Raw genomic sequence first — 14490 nt, forward strand, 5'->3', positions numbered from 1 at the left:
CTCTGCCCCATCTGGGGCGTCACTCTGTTGCAACCAGAGCCATTCTAGTGCCTGAGGCGGAGGCCACAGAGCCATCCCCAGCGCCCGGGCCAACTTTTGCTCCAATGGAGCCTTGGCTGCGGGAGGGGAAGAGAGAGACAGAGAGGAAGGAGAGGGGGAGGGGTGGAGAAGCAGATGGGCGCTTCTCCTGTGTGCCCTGGCTGGGAATTGAACCTGGGACTCCTGCACGCCAGGCCGACGCTCTACCACTGAGCCAACCGGCCAGGGCCTTCTCTTCGTACAGATTTAACAAGATTTTCACTCGTTTGTGTTTTTAGATGAATCTATAATTTAGGTTAATGATTTAACAAATTTCAAGGGTCTCTTCTGACAGCTCGAATTGAATGGAGACATTAGCCCACTCGTGCAGTTGTGCCTTCTGACACAGGTCGCTTATTCAGGGCACGCAGTTCCAATTCTTAGGAAGCCCCTTGGAATGTTGTTATGTTTTACGGTGAGGATCTAGCTGGCTGGTGGCTAATCTGGTATGGTTATGTAGGGTGACAATTTATCAGCAAATGGCATTGTGATAGAAGAAAAAAAAGAGAAAGTTCTGAAATTATAAGCAGTAAGGCAGAAGCCAAGAATGAAGAAGCACCCGCCTCCTTCAGCCCGTCCCCGACACACACCCAGCGAGGCACAGCCTCGCCGCGGCAGGGCGGGGTGGTGGGCCGCACTTCCTGCCCTCGCTTCACGGCTGGTAATGGTCACCATGGATAAGCACAGTGCACTAGTCATTGTATAAATATTAACCCAACAAGTGGTAGCTATCACTGATGGAGGCTTGATCAGTGCCGTGCTCTCTCTGTATGTAATGGCATCACATCTTCAGAATGAGAACAGGGGGACACGGGGACAAGCACAGCCCCGAGTGACGAGGCTGAGATGTGAACAGTCCTCCTCCCTGACCGCTGTGCCCGCCGCCTCTGCCGCTGAGCGGCTGGGACAGAGGCTGAGGTCGGAGAAGCATCCTCCTGTCTACCTCTGCTCTCGGCAGCTGCACGGGTGCCCCCGTGTGTCAGGCTACCGGCGGTGGCAGCAGCGTTCCCTGCGGGGAGGAGCCCTCACCTTGCTGGTAGGACCTCTGTGTGTGTGTGACCTTGACCAACAGAGGGAAGTCTCTGCAGCCACTTCCCAGGGCTTTGCTCAGCTGCCCGCAGAGCTGCTTCTCGGACAGCTCCGTGAAAACCCTTAGAGACAGGAGCTCCGAGCGCTGGCAGACAGATGGGCCCCCAGTGTGGCCCTTCGCACATTGGCGAGCCCTGCGTCCGACAGCTGGGCCTCGGTGCCGCAGACCCGGCGAGCCCTGAATTTCAATGCATCAGGTTAACCACGGTTTGCGGGAGAACGTCGCCAGTATGGACTATTCATCTACCTAATTCCAGTTCAAACACGATCTCGAGCGGGCTCCTTGGCCTGTATTATCCCGAGCGTAGCCTCAAATCTATTTTTTTTTCCATCTTATTCATACACGCTTGCTTTACACAGCAGCCGTTTAACCGATAGCATAGCAATGATCAAATTAATTTTTCCAGGGTAAGCAGCCAAGCTGGGTCATTTAAACCAAAGTCAACATTACGGGCTGAGTTACACGCCTGGCTCTCTCCCCCCCCTCCCATGCGGAGCCCCGCGTCCCCGACTTGCAGACCAGAAGGACGGTCCCTCGGCAGCCCCGCCGGCCTCCCGGCCCTCCCCGCCGGCGCTGACTTCTGTCTGAAGATCGTTTCTGCTGAGGCTGGCCGCCTCTGGAAGGCTGCCACAGCTACGGGGCGTGCCAGCCCAGGGCCCGGGGGCTCCCGGCTCCGAGCAGCTGTAGCAGCAGCTGCCTCTCCAGCTCAGGGTCCCGTCACTGTGGAAACGCAGCTCAGAGAACCAGCCTTCCCGCTGGATGACCAGAGACGCCGACAGTCTCCGCACACGTGGAAACCTCGCTACACCGTAACCACCACGGCCGCAGTCCTGACCAGGGCCAGCCCCTGCGCGCCGGGACCACAGGACAGCCCTGCAGAGGTCCACCTCCACGCGGGACAACTGACCCTAGCAGAAGACCGGCTTCTACAGAGAAGTATTCTGTGGCATCACACACACACACACACACATGCACACACGTGCACACACGCGCACACACGCGCACGCACACGCACGCGCACGTGCACACACACGCACACACACGCACACACGCGCACACACGCGCACGCACATGCACACACACGTGCACACGCGCGCACGTGCACACACACATGCACACGCGCGCACACACGCGCACATGCACACACATGCACACACACATACATGCACACACATGCACACACACACACCTCATAGTGAATGATAACAAAACTTGTTTTCTCACTGAGAAGAGCTTTTTCGAGTTAATGATTCTCACCCTTTGTTGCTCCTACACACACAGAAACGCCTATTTCTGGTTCTGGGCTCAGACGTGGAAGCCGTGGGCCGGTGCTGCCAGAAGCCTGGAGCATGACTTGGTGACAAGCCCCAGTCCGGGCTAGGCCACCTGCACTACACAGTTTTGAGAAGACCACTGAGGAGTCTCGCTCAGTCTTGGAAGAGCGACAACACTTGTTTATGTAACCATAGTTAATAAGAAACAGAAGTTAAGGACGGAGAGAGCCCACCCCTCTCTCTTTTCCGGTCCTCCCCGACCCGAACGTGAGCTCCATCTGTGGGCATGTGAAGAAACTGAGGGCCAGCTGCTAGGTCTGTGGCCAAGCAGCTCTCTCCGGGGAGCCCAGCGACCCTGCGGGGGGCGGGGGAGGGCATCGCTGAGGGACTCTCGGCACGGCACCGAAAGGAGTTAAGTCCCAAGAAACAAATGACCCCCAGGCAGGAGGGTGTCTTCAGCGTGACCAAAGACACATCGCTTTGGAGAGCTGCACGGGGAAAACACACACTCTGACTGCGACCAGAGCAGAGGGCTTCGGAAAGAGGATTTGCATCAGCACACGGGGAATGACAGGTGTGCAGAGAAGAAAAGCGCACCCCCGAAGTCACAAGTTGTGAGGGAGTCCCTAACAGCAGTCAGCAAATGCCCCCTCGGAAGGATACAGGCCAGGAGGAGAGGCTCAGGAGAGACGGGGCTGGAAGTCAGCCCACGGCAGCTAGTGCAGGGGCTGTGGAAACAGCATCATCTAACACACTTGCTCGGGGATGACCTGTTCCCTGTGGTACCAGCGTGGGGACAGGCACACGGGCAGAGGCAGCTGACACAGAAGGGGAGGCGGAGAGGGCCCGGGCTGAGAGCTGAGTCCGTGTCAGGGGAACAGACAGGGTGCCATCACTCAAGGATATTTCCAAGAGCCTGGATGACGGATTCGTGGTGGCAATGACTGGAGAGGCTGTAAGAACACGTGCGAGGTCTCCGGCCAGACCTGTGATTGTGATGATGATTTTGTTGTTGGAAAGAATTTAGGAACATTGGAGAGAGATCATTTGTTTTTTTTGGTGAAACAAATCTAAGAGAATAAATTCAGTTTTGAGGATGTGGGTTTAGGGACCCGGCCTGGACATGATGTCTCTGACTGACGCAAAGTACCCTACCACCGAGCGCCTGTGCCAGCACATGGCTATGGTTGCCTCTCGGGACTCTGGGTGTCGGCCCGTGCAGGTGGCAGAGCCACCTGGGGACCGCTCACGGTGCAGGGAAGGAGCCACTGAGGCCGATAAGAAAGGCCAGCGGGCCGGGGGCTTCCCTGGGTAAGGTCAGCGAGAGCTAGGTGCACCGCTGAAACGGTGGCAGGCGTCTTAAGAGGCCACAGCGGAAGCAGCCAGTCCTCTTAAAAGCCAGGTCTGGGATGAGCACAGCGTGACTCGCATGGGATGACCTCTTCAGGTCTTATTGCCACGGTGGTCCCGGGCCAGCCCAGGAAGGCGGCTGCGGGGTGGGGTGGGGAGGGGAGAGGCCATGTGTCCTCTCGATGGGCGGAGTGTCACCGCACGGTGCAGCCATCTCTACTCTGCCACTGTGCCTATAGGACGTCTATGTGGAGGAACATTAGGGGGCAGTAGTGAACCCCAGCCTGGCTCTCCCGGAAGACATCAGAATGGGAAATGTGAAAGAACGGAGAGTGAACAGATGAGTGGGTAAATAAAGCATGGGCATCACAATCCGTTTCATTTGACTATGACCTGGAAACTCATAAAGTACAATTATAAATCAGGACGTGGGGAGTACAGTGAATAGAATACAGAAATCTCCATCCTAGGTTCTGTGTTTTATCTAATAGCTGTGCAAGCCCAGAAACTTACACACGGATAGAAAGGGTGGGCCCCCCCCCTGGGCCCCCCCCCCAGCTTCTGAACCAGAAGTTAGAGAATGTTGTTAAGTTCAGAGAAAATATCTTCCAGTATTCACTGGTAGGAAAAAAAATTGAACTTAAAAATCCTGACCTACTTCCGATTGGGCTCTGCCATAAGCAGGTAACGTTTGGTGAGCACGGCTTCTCACGCGTCTCAGCGCTGTGAGTCAGCACGCCTTCCCTCTGTCGCAGAAACAGCCGTGGGGAGCCTGGTGGCAGGCACTGGGCGCCAAGGGAGCGCTGGTTTTCACCAGAAAACCGCCAGACGATCTCCAGAGTTGACCATCCAGCTCCAAACGCCACACTAAAAACAGGTGCATTAAAATGAAACGGCTACGGGACATAAAAGTGAAACTAAGAGACATTGATAAGAGTGTGGTGGTTACGGGGGGGGGGGAGGGGGGAGAGGGAGAGGGAAAGGGGGAGGGGGAGGGGCACAAAGAAAACTAGATAGAAGGTGACAGAGGACAATCTGACTTTGGGTGATGGGTATGCAACATAAGTGAACGACAAGATAACCTGGACTTGTTATCTTTGAATATATGGATCCTGATTTTTTGATGTCGCCCCATTAAAAATAAAATTATTAAAAAAAAATGAAACGGCTACCTGTAGAGTATATTCTAGAATCCAAAGTAAATAGTTTAGAATGAGAACATTGTGTTCTGTGCTTAAGAGTCCTCCACTGGAATAGGTAATAAAGTGTTCGATTTTATTCCACAACATGGATTTCTGATGTGTAGCTTGGAATATTCTGTGTGGGCTAATCACTTCCCTTCCACGGTTTGAAGTTTTCTTTAATTAGGGTGTCTGTTGTCTGCGGAGGCTACTCTGGGATTCTGCACAGAATGTCTAGCTTCTTCTTTCAGAAGTGTGAAAGGGAGGGGGCGGTGCCTCCAAAGACTTTCAATCTTTATCAAATGGGGGCTGCAAACATGATCACCAATAAGGGCAGATGGATGTGCGTGTCCTATAAAGGTCTATGCATACATGTAAGTATATACATACACACATATGCATATACACACAGACGTATGGTTTTGTTCTTTAGTTGGAGAAGCAGAAGAGACAACAAAGAGGAAAATGAGGCAGAGCCACGCAAACTGAGCTTTAAGCGAGGGCAAGTCACGCATTCATCCGACCGAGGTAAATCGTAAATCGCCGGGGCCCAGGCACGCGGAGACGGCTGCCCACCTCCATTCGAGGGCGGTGCCAACTCACAGGGACCCTCAGTCAAGCTCTGTACAAACACACCCGCCCACACGTGGAGCGTGAGGAGGACACCTTGGCTGGCGCACATTATTTTAAAAGTATGGTTCACAGGAAAGGATTTAATGATATATCTAAGGTAAGATATAAATAGAAATATATATAGTTATAGTTACATAGCAAATAATTAATCCTGATGAAATGACCAGATTTAAAAAAAAAAAAATTCAAGAGCTAGAGAGACCTGGAAAGTTAGCAATGCAACCTTTCCATGACCAACACTAGGAGTAATAATGTTTCGGTGACAAACCAGGAAGGGGAACAACTAACTGAAAGAACGATGCGTGGTGTCACGCCCCCTCGGTCCCACAGGGGTCACCTCCAGCGTTGGAGTGACTGCGGCCGGTTAGCAGGAAAGATCCGAGAAGCCTCCACCCCACATCCCGGTCGGGACTTCAATGAGTTCCCCTTGGCGCAACGATGGCAGAAATCAACGTTATTCAGAACAGCTTTAACTTGCACAGCTGGCTTCGGAAATGTGTGACTAAGCTTCTAAATTGGCACCGAAGGCGCCGCGTTTACAGGAGCTGCCTTATCTCGGGGCCACTTCCTGCCATTACCATCACCATCACTGCCACCGTCATCACCGGCGGCTGATGTTTCTCCTTCGGAATCAAAAGCCTTTGCCCACGAGCCCTGCTTCAAGCTACCGGGGTCACGGAACACGTGTGTGTGTGTCTCTCTCATTTACATTTTGGGGAAGGTAAAGCCTCCTAATTTGGGTCATTATTGATACAACAATCTGTAGAGAAAGTGATCGTGCATTGATAATGCCACGGACATAACCCGGTTTATTGTTTTTTATAATGTGTAAATACAGAAGGTAAAAAACAAAAAAAAAACCCCAAAAAACAGGCCAGCTCAGACATTCCCCCTTAGACCACAAAGCCCTGCCAGTGACTAACAGGGCAGGTGACAATCCTCTGTGAAGGCCACCCGGGCTCCCTGGGTCTCATCCCAGCATTCCTGCGGCTGACCTGGGCCTCCCCTTTGACTAAGCGTCATGCACACATCTGTCTACCCTGTGAGACCCGCCGTCCTGTCCTGGGGAGGCTGCGTGAGCGCTAAACCAAAGAGGCTCAAAACGGGTTTCCATACCTGATTGCGGACTTTGCTTGGGGATTTTGGCTACCGCTTGCGGGCTGGAGGTGGAGGGCATTCGCTGGTTGGCCGAGCCGTGGACGCTGCTGGGGGCGGCCGCGGACACGTTCTTCCGAGGCTTCATATCCTGCAGCCACATGGGCGAGGCCTCGAAGGCCTGCATCCTCCGCGCGTGGCTGTTGGCGTTGACTTTTAGGTAGGCCTGCGCCTTGTGTTCCTGAAGCTCTCCGTAATTGGCGTCGGTCACCCGGCACTCGTACAAGCCTTCGTCCTTTTTCCTCACTTTGGAAATCTGAAGCTTGTGGGAGATGTCATTGCCTTGGACTTTCACTGTCTGAAAAATTGCAGGTAAAAAAAAAAAAAAAAAGGTCTACATCAAATGACTGTGGTCCCACACTGTGTCCCGAGCTCGCTCATGTTGGAAAAAAAACAGCCAGAGTCAGAGAGCTCCTTCTGGAGTCAGCGGTGAAATCCCAGGACTGATTTATCCTAGTCTACCTCAACTGGCTTCACCAGTCATGGGATAATTAGTTCAATCCGGCCAGCACCAGATTCCCCGGGCCCCATAGGGTCACCGTTTCCCAGGGTCTGGCAACCAGCTCCGCCCCCTTTCCAGGAATGGGGATGGCTTCTGATTGGTTAGCTCAGCTGAATGAGGCATGAGCCCACTGAGGTCAAGTCTAGAATTTACACAGTCTCTTTCCTTGACTTTGAGCTCCAACTCGGAGCTATCACAAAAGTATGTCGTGGGTGGTTGTGACCAGCAACGAGTTTAACCTGAGAGCGTGCTTTCTATCCCCGCGTCGGAACGACGGTTTAAAGTACTGACAAAATAGATTTGGATAGTAGAGATTTTTCTTCTCAACTCTTTGGTACATTCTGACCTATCGTCACGGGTGGCGAGGCTCAGGGTGCAAGTCAGTATCACTTGAAGTCTTGTGGCTCACTGTAACACTGCTTTGGGAACTGTAACACTGCGCTGATTTTCAAAATTGAAATGGGTTCTCTTGTTTCCTCTAATAATTTTTAAGCTAGATTAATAGCCAGATTATATATATATATATATATGTAGTTATGTATAATATATAAAATTCTATATAATATGTAGTATATATCCTTAAGCATCTTTGTCAACACAGCTAGATTTGATATACATGATATATTATTCATGTGTGACTGCATGATGGTGAAGTTTATAAGACATTCAGAATTTGAAGATTTGGATGATTTTGAAAGAGAAAAGAGGTGAAGGAGACAGACATTTATTCTGCTACTGACTATTACACTTTCAAATGGCCATAGATAATTAAGAAGACTTAGGAACTGGTCATCTGTTTTTACATATAGAGATAAGCATATATATATGTATGTTTATAAAAAATTACATATCTAGTAATACTATAAAAATAATAGAAACTAATAGCTTCAAATATATTCTCAGTTGCGTCTCCTAATAAATCTGAATACTTATTATTATTATCCCATTTTACAGTAAAGTAAACTGAGGCTTAGGGGCTGTGGGTTGGTGATTCTCAACATTGACTGCACATTAGAATCTTTTGAGGAGCTGTTTTTCTTCTGACTCCACAAGCCAAGTGAGAGAAAATGCTCTCACTTGGATTAATGCAGACACACATGGCCTCTCCAGGGGACAGAGCTCAGACTGGAACTTTATGAAAGTGCTCCTGGAAATCCTAAGCAAACCACTGCTGGTTTAGGACAAATATTCAAGGTCACACAGTGGGTAAACTAGGACCAGATTATTTCCTGTCTCAGTTGGTGTCTAGAACTCGCCAGTTTACTAGATTATATGAACTATCGGCACAGAGAGCATTGTTAGCAGTTGTATCCATGATGATGTATCTGATTGTATCGCTTCCCTAGGTCAGGGTGTGGGAGGCTGTTTTCATTGGTCTTTGGAAGCGTGGCAGGTGAAGAGAGAAAGATGACTCATCAATAAGCAATCTATCCGATTACACATGTGCGTGAAAACGAAAGTATTTAAGAAACATATTGTTAACAGCTGATCTTACCAATCAAGCTTCCCTGGCACTGTCTGAAAACAAGTTTCTGTGAGATCAGAATCATTGGATTGAAATATATTCCCCAAGTTAGTGAGTTTATGAATATAAATTAGAGTTTCTGCTTTATATTTTAGTTTTGCTTGGTATTTTCTTCCATTTTGAGATTATACATTTAGAGGATAGAATTGGATTCTATGTGTGTAAGCTATATATGTGTGCACATTTAGTTGTGATATAACTCCAATATTATACCCTAATATGGTAATGTAAAAACCTCAGGCCATTGGATTTTTAGATTCCATATACATATAATAGATATGCTTAGCAGATCTCCTTTCTTAATTATATAATGATTTCACTTATAGAATGATTTTTATGTGGCTTCATTTGAGGTAGAATAAAAAAAAGTAAAATTTTCTTTTTTTTTTTTTCTGACTTCACATACCTTATGAAAAGTAATAACCAGTCGAGTAGAGAAACACATCTCTACATTTTCAATAGGTTAACCTTTTCTAGTTATATTTATATTTGGCTCCTGGTTTTATATTTGTATGATTTCCTCGGTTAGTGTTTACTTTCTACTTAAAGGTAATTATCTGCAGGGTTTTGAATGGATGGCAGCATCGCAGCCCTTTATGCTCACAGTTATGTAACCGTTAGAAAGGAAAAAAAAGGTGTCACACATCTCTTGTGATAGCAGACTGATTCTCTAGGTAACTTTAAATATTTATGTGATTGAAAGAAATAATTTCATTGTACCAACTCTAAATTGGTTTTCATTTCTCTGCACTCAGTGAGGTAAGAAACAGACACTGGCTCTCCTCCTATGCTTGCAAATTTGCACACACACACACACACACACACACCCCGCCCCGCCCCGCCCCGGGACAAGTGAAAAGGTTTACCGACAGGATAATACATTAGGAACCTAAAATGCACTGGTTTTCCCCGCGGGCCCGCCTGGCACGCGCCCCCTGCCGGCCGTCCCCGGGATACTCACACTGATCTTGGTCCCGTCGTTGTCCGGGTCTCGGTCGGGCACGAGCTCCACCTGCGGGAGAAGGAGGCGAACGCTCAGCCTGGGCACCCGGGCGGCCCCAGCCCGGGCCCACAGCGCGGACCTGGTCGCCGCTGAAGCCTTTCAAGTGGCGGGGGCTGATCGGCGAAGAGAGCAGGGGCTCGGCCCCAGCTGGGCTGGCGAGGCCGCGGCTCCCACAGCGCTGCTCCGACGCGTCCCGGACGCGCGATACCGGGGAGGAAGGGAGGGACGCGGGGCGGGTGGAAGTTTGTGGCGACGAGACTCTGCGTCTTTGCCCGGACTGCGTCACCTCCCTGGGGTCTCAAGGACCCGTCTGCCGCCTCCTTTGCTGAACTGTCTCCAATCTGCGCTCAGACCCCCTTTTCCTTCCTTCTCCCCCCTTCCCTTTTCCTCTCCTCCTCCTCCTCCCTTCTCCCTATCCCCCCTCCCGCACTCCCACCCTTCTCTGTCGTCTATTCTCCCGCGGCCTCTGGTCCCCTCCTTCACTCCCCGCTCGCCCCGTTCTCCTCCACCCCGCCCTCTCTCCTCCCATTCCTTTCCCCTCGCCTCTCCTCCCCCCTCCTCCTTTCTCTTCCCCCTCCTCCTTTTCTCTCGCCCCTCCCCCTTCTGTCTCTCTCTCCAGTCTCACTCATCTCTTCTGCCAACTGCAGACGTGGGGACAGGATGGGACAACCACAGAATTACGGCCTCTCCCCCCCCCCCCCAGTCCGGGAGACGGGACAACGAGTGTCCCGGGATGGATCCACACTGTCGTGCCACCACGGACACCTTGACAATAACTAGTACTAACAGGAGGAGGCCATTCCCAGTGTTCACCAGAAAGACTCAGGAGCCTTCCCTTTGCAAACTAGAGTCCCCCGGACACATCCCTGGCGTCCCTGGGCCTCCTCACTCAGGCCGAGAGAGCCGACGGTTCCCAAGGGGCGCGCCCAGGCACCGTCTTGGGCCGCAGACCCCTGGCTGGACACCCAGAGGCCGCAGGGAGTGAGAGGGACAGACAGACCCAGGCGGCGCGCGGCCCACGCGACTCGAATCCGCTACCTGCGCACCGGCCACCTCGGCCGCGGGCTCCAGGTCCTCGGGACCGCGCAAGAACCACCACTGGATCTCTAGGTACACCGAAGCCGAGCCGCTCTGGAAGGCGCACGACATCTCCACATTCTGCCCTTCGGTCGCGGTCACGTTGCGCGGAAACTCGGTAAATTTAGCTGTAAAACAGAAACGCACCCTTTTAGCATCTCCACACCGGGCTGGCCAGCTCTCTTTCCTTGAGAGATCGGACTGGGGGTGGTGGTGAAATCAAGAACAAAACCCCCTCTATGACATCCTGACTTTGCCCTGTCCCTCCCCCCCCCCTTGCCTCTCAGCCGTCCTATTTTTGGTATCATTCCTAAATCACTTTGTTGCCGATCAAGTCTGGATACTGGAAAGCCTCACAAGCCTGCCAATCACTCCCCCTGCTAGTCAGGCGGCTCAGTGAGAAGCAAAAACAAACCTTTCGGTCAGATTGCAGCAGTTCCCCCAAATTAACCGAGGGATTCATGGAGGTGCATTTTAGACAAATTGATCTGTCAAGTTGATACGTGAGGACAGCCTCTCGCCTCCAAGTTTCTAAACAATCTATGGTCGCTGGATGGTTCACGTTAAGAGAATGGACCGTGATTACTCGTCCAAATGCACATTCCTGATGTATCAGAAACAATTAGCGATGGTGACTCAGAGGCACTGACACAAGCCGCTCAGTTTCTAAGCTGTACAAACATCTCTTTCTCTCAAAGTGCCCCTTCTTAATTATGCCCAATCAAGCCACTGTATCGCACACTGCCATACATCATGGGAGGTAAGCACCACACACCTGCACTCGGCTCAGGTTCACGGTTGTTGTGAAGTCACCAGGGAGATTTATTCTCAGTCTTTTCATTACCAGCCTTGACCCTGCTCGTTTGCAAGATTCATGGGATCAGGGCAAAACTCACAGAGATTAAGAGATGCTGCCTTTCTCCCAAAGGCGTTTCTTTAACATGGAATGCTTTGGATGGTTGGTCTTATTTTAGCTGAGGGACACTTTGGGAAGGAAGAGCTGATGGTTTCCCAAAAGTAGTGTCAGAGGGACCTATGGCTGGCAGTTGTGCACAGATGTGGTGCACACTTACGGAGAGGAGGACCCAGGGCGGCAGGGCTGGCTGGGGGGGGATGCACATCCCCCCCCCCCCACTTTTTAAGGAGAGACACAGCAGCAGCGGCCCTTTTCACCATTTCATGAAATCCCAGATGCTCGCCACTAAAACACAACTGCGTTTGGAGCCAAAGCAAATGGGAGACGTGCAGAAGGCACGCTGATGCGAAAAGGACTTTTTTTGTTTTTTGTGGGTTTTTTTTTTTTGGTTCCCGCGGGAAGGAGGAGGCGGCAACGCTGCTTCCGAGGGGATGCGGTCTTCTGGCCGCAGAGATGAGATCTGTTCATGGTGCTGAACCGAGCGCCGCAGCCTGCGAAGTCGGAGCAACTGGGTTCAGCCGGCTGCCGCCGCTGGGCATGCAAGCCGTGCCTTTCTCTCTGGGGTCCTCGGAGGAGCCTGTCCTCAGATAAACACACATGCAAACCGAGTCACACGGACGCCCCCCCCCCCCCCCCCCCCCCGCACACAACAGGAACTCTAAACCCGTTCTGCCTCCATGGAGCCGGGGGACTGGCCGCGGAGAGTCCCTGTTTGTTTGCGATGATTATGTATGCATGAGTGGTTACCCTATGCACGCACACAGGAGACACACGCGCGCACACACGCGCACACGCGCGCACACACACACACACACACACACGCACACACGCACACACCCTGTGTTTCTGCTCACCGAGCTACCTACCTCACTGTCAGACACCGAATAGATATGCTCTCAAATCTAGCACGCCGACTATTCAATCAACTTTAAAGAAAAATACCGAAACAGAAGACTATTCCACTGTTACTTGCTAGGAATCTCACATCTGCCTGGACACACGCACACACGCACACACACTCACACACACACACACAACGCAAGCAAATGTACATTTGCCAAACGAGCCCAGACTTACCTTGAGAAGAAAGCCCTTGCTGCACACAGAAAAGAGAAAAGAAGACAAGTCCAACAGACGCCAAAAAGATCCCCATCATTCCAAGAAAAAAAAAGGGGGGGGGAGGGAGGAGGGCTCACATCAGTGTAGCCAACAGCCAAAAAAAAAAAAAAAAAAAAAAAAGCCCTAAAAAAAAAGGAATGCACCCGTGTCCGTGTCCGAGGCTGTCTCAGAGCCCCGGGCGCGACACCGCGAACATCCTGCAGCCGGCTGGGCGGGACCGGCGCGGGGCGCAGCCGGTGGGCGGCCGGGGCTCGGCGAGCCGGGGAGCGCGGAGCCCGCGGGTAGCGCCGGACCGTCTCCGCCGCCTGCTTGCTGCGTCCCGCGCCCCGGCGGCTCGGCCCACGTCAGCCGCGGCTCGGGCTTGCGTGATCACTGCCCTCCCTCCACGCCGCGCCAGCCCGGGAAGTGAGGAGTGGGCCGGGGCGGGCGGAGGACCTCGCCGGGCTCGCCGCGCCGCAACTTTTCCCTCTAATGGCTGCGATGATGCTTTTAACCCCGTGCGCGCCGGGCCGCCCCGCACCCGCCGGGAGCTCGGCCGCGCGGCCCGCGTTCCGGAGGCGCGGGGCTCGGCGTTCCGCCTCCGGCTCCCTTTCCGCAGAGCCCCAAAGCGTCTGCTCTGTCCCCCCTAGTTCGCTCCTTTCCCGCCTGCCCGGGTCGCTGGATTCTTCCCGGCCTGGGCGCGCTGGGCGCTTAAGAGGACAATAAATACAGCGGCAGGATTGCGGCGCAGCGCGCTGGGGGCGGGGGCGCGGGCGCGGGCGGGGGGCAGGGGCTCCAGGCTGGAGGAGGAAGTTGGGGCGTCTTGGAGAGGGGCGGGGGGCATGGGGTGAAAAGAGACGGCTTTGGGGCGACCAACACAGCCATTGGAGGGACCTGTCGCTTAACCAGTTGTTAACCGCCCCAACTAGAAGGCTCACACGCTAATATTTCCCGCGAGGGAGCGCCGGCAGGCACTGGGCCACTCACTGCACCTGGCTAGTGGAGAAGACGAAAAGTCAGTCCGAAAAGTCACGTACCCAGAGAATTTTCCAGAAAGAAAAGCCCACCTTACCACGTTTACTTTTATTTATTCTTAAAATTTGTACACCCTCATAGCCACTGCCTTCTTCCCCTCCTCCATCTCAAGCGCATTTTGGAGGGGGGAGGGGTTTTAAGGACCGTGAAGGTCCTCATTGCATGATTTGTTTTGTTTATTTGCTTTGCTTTTTATTTTTTATTTTTGCCTAACTGTTATGCATCATTAAATGTTCCCTAGGATGGTGTGAATAAAGAATGTTGTTTTAGGGAACAAAAAGTACCGTTAAGTTTTAGAATTGGGAACAAATTTAGTTATCCGCCCTGGAGAAGCTTTGAGATGTATATTCTATCTCTTATTAAGAATGAAAAATACAGTATACGTCACATTAAAGATCCTGTTTGTCCTTGTGAAGTCCTACCATTAGCGATTTTAAATCTTTTAAACAAAATTACAATTATTTGCTATCTAAAGCCGAGGACCAGCTATTTTTTTATTCCCCTTATAATTTCTATCAGTATTACAAATCTTCAATATTATTTGGGGAATATGACTCAGTTTTAACAATCTGG

General features: G+C 51.8%; 1 protein-coding gene across 6 annotated transcripts in view; it reads right to left on the minus strand.

Moving 5' to 3' along the window:
- Positions 1-13144, minus strand: part of VSTM2A (V-set and transmembrane domain containing 2A) — a 28361-nt gene extending 15217 nt beyond the window's left edge. For 2 of the 6 annotated variants that reach the window (XM_066239999.1, XM_066240000.1), the window contains exons 1-4: positions 12862-13141; positions 10830-10996; positions 9750-9800; positions 6723-7059 (exon numbers count right to left, since the gene is read on the minus strand). In XM_066239999.1, coding sequence (XP_066096096.1) covers positions 6723-7059; positions 9750-9800; positions 10830-10996; positions 12862-12940 — 634 coding nt within the window. In that variant the 5' untranslated portion in view covers positions 12941-13141. Of the gene's footprint in view, positions 1-6722; positions 7060-9749; positions 9801-10829; positions 10997-11283; positions 11370-12861 lie in introns of those variants that run through there. The other 4 variants (XM_066239997.1, XM_066239998.1, XM_066240002.1 and 1 more) reach the window with 4 other exon arrangements.
- Positions 13145-14490: the final 1346 nt, after the last annotated feature.

This window comes from Saccopteryx bilineata, chromosome 7 (genome assembly GCF_036850765.1).
Source record: "Saccopteryx bilineata isolate mSacBil1 chromosome 7, mSacBil1_pri_phased_curated, whole genome shotgun sequence".
In the NCBI taxonomy this organism is placed as follows: Eukaryota; Metazoa; Chordata; class Mammalia; order Chiroptera; family Emballonuridae; genus Saccopteryx; species Saccopteryx bilineata.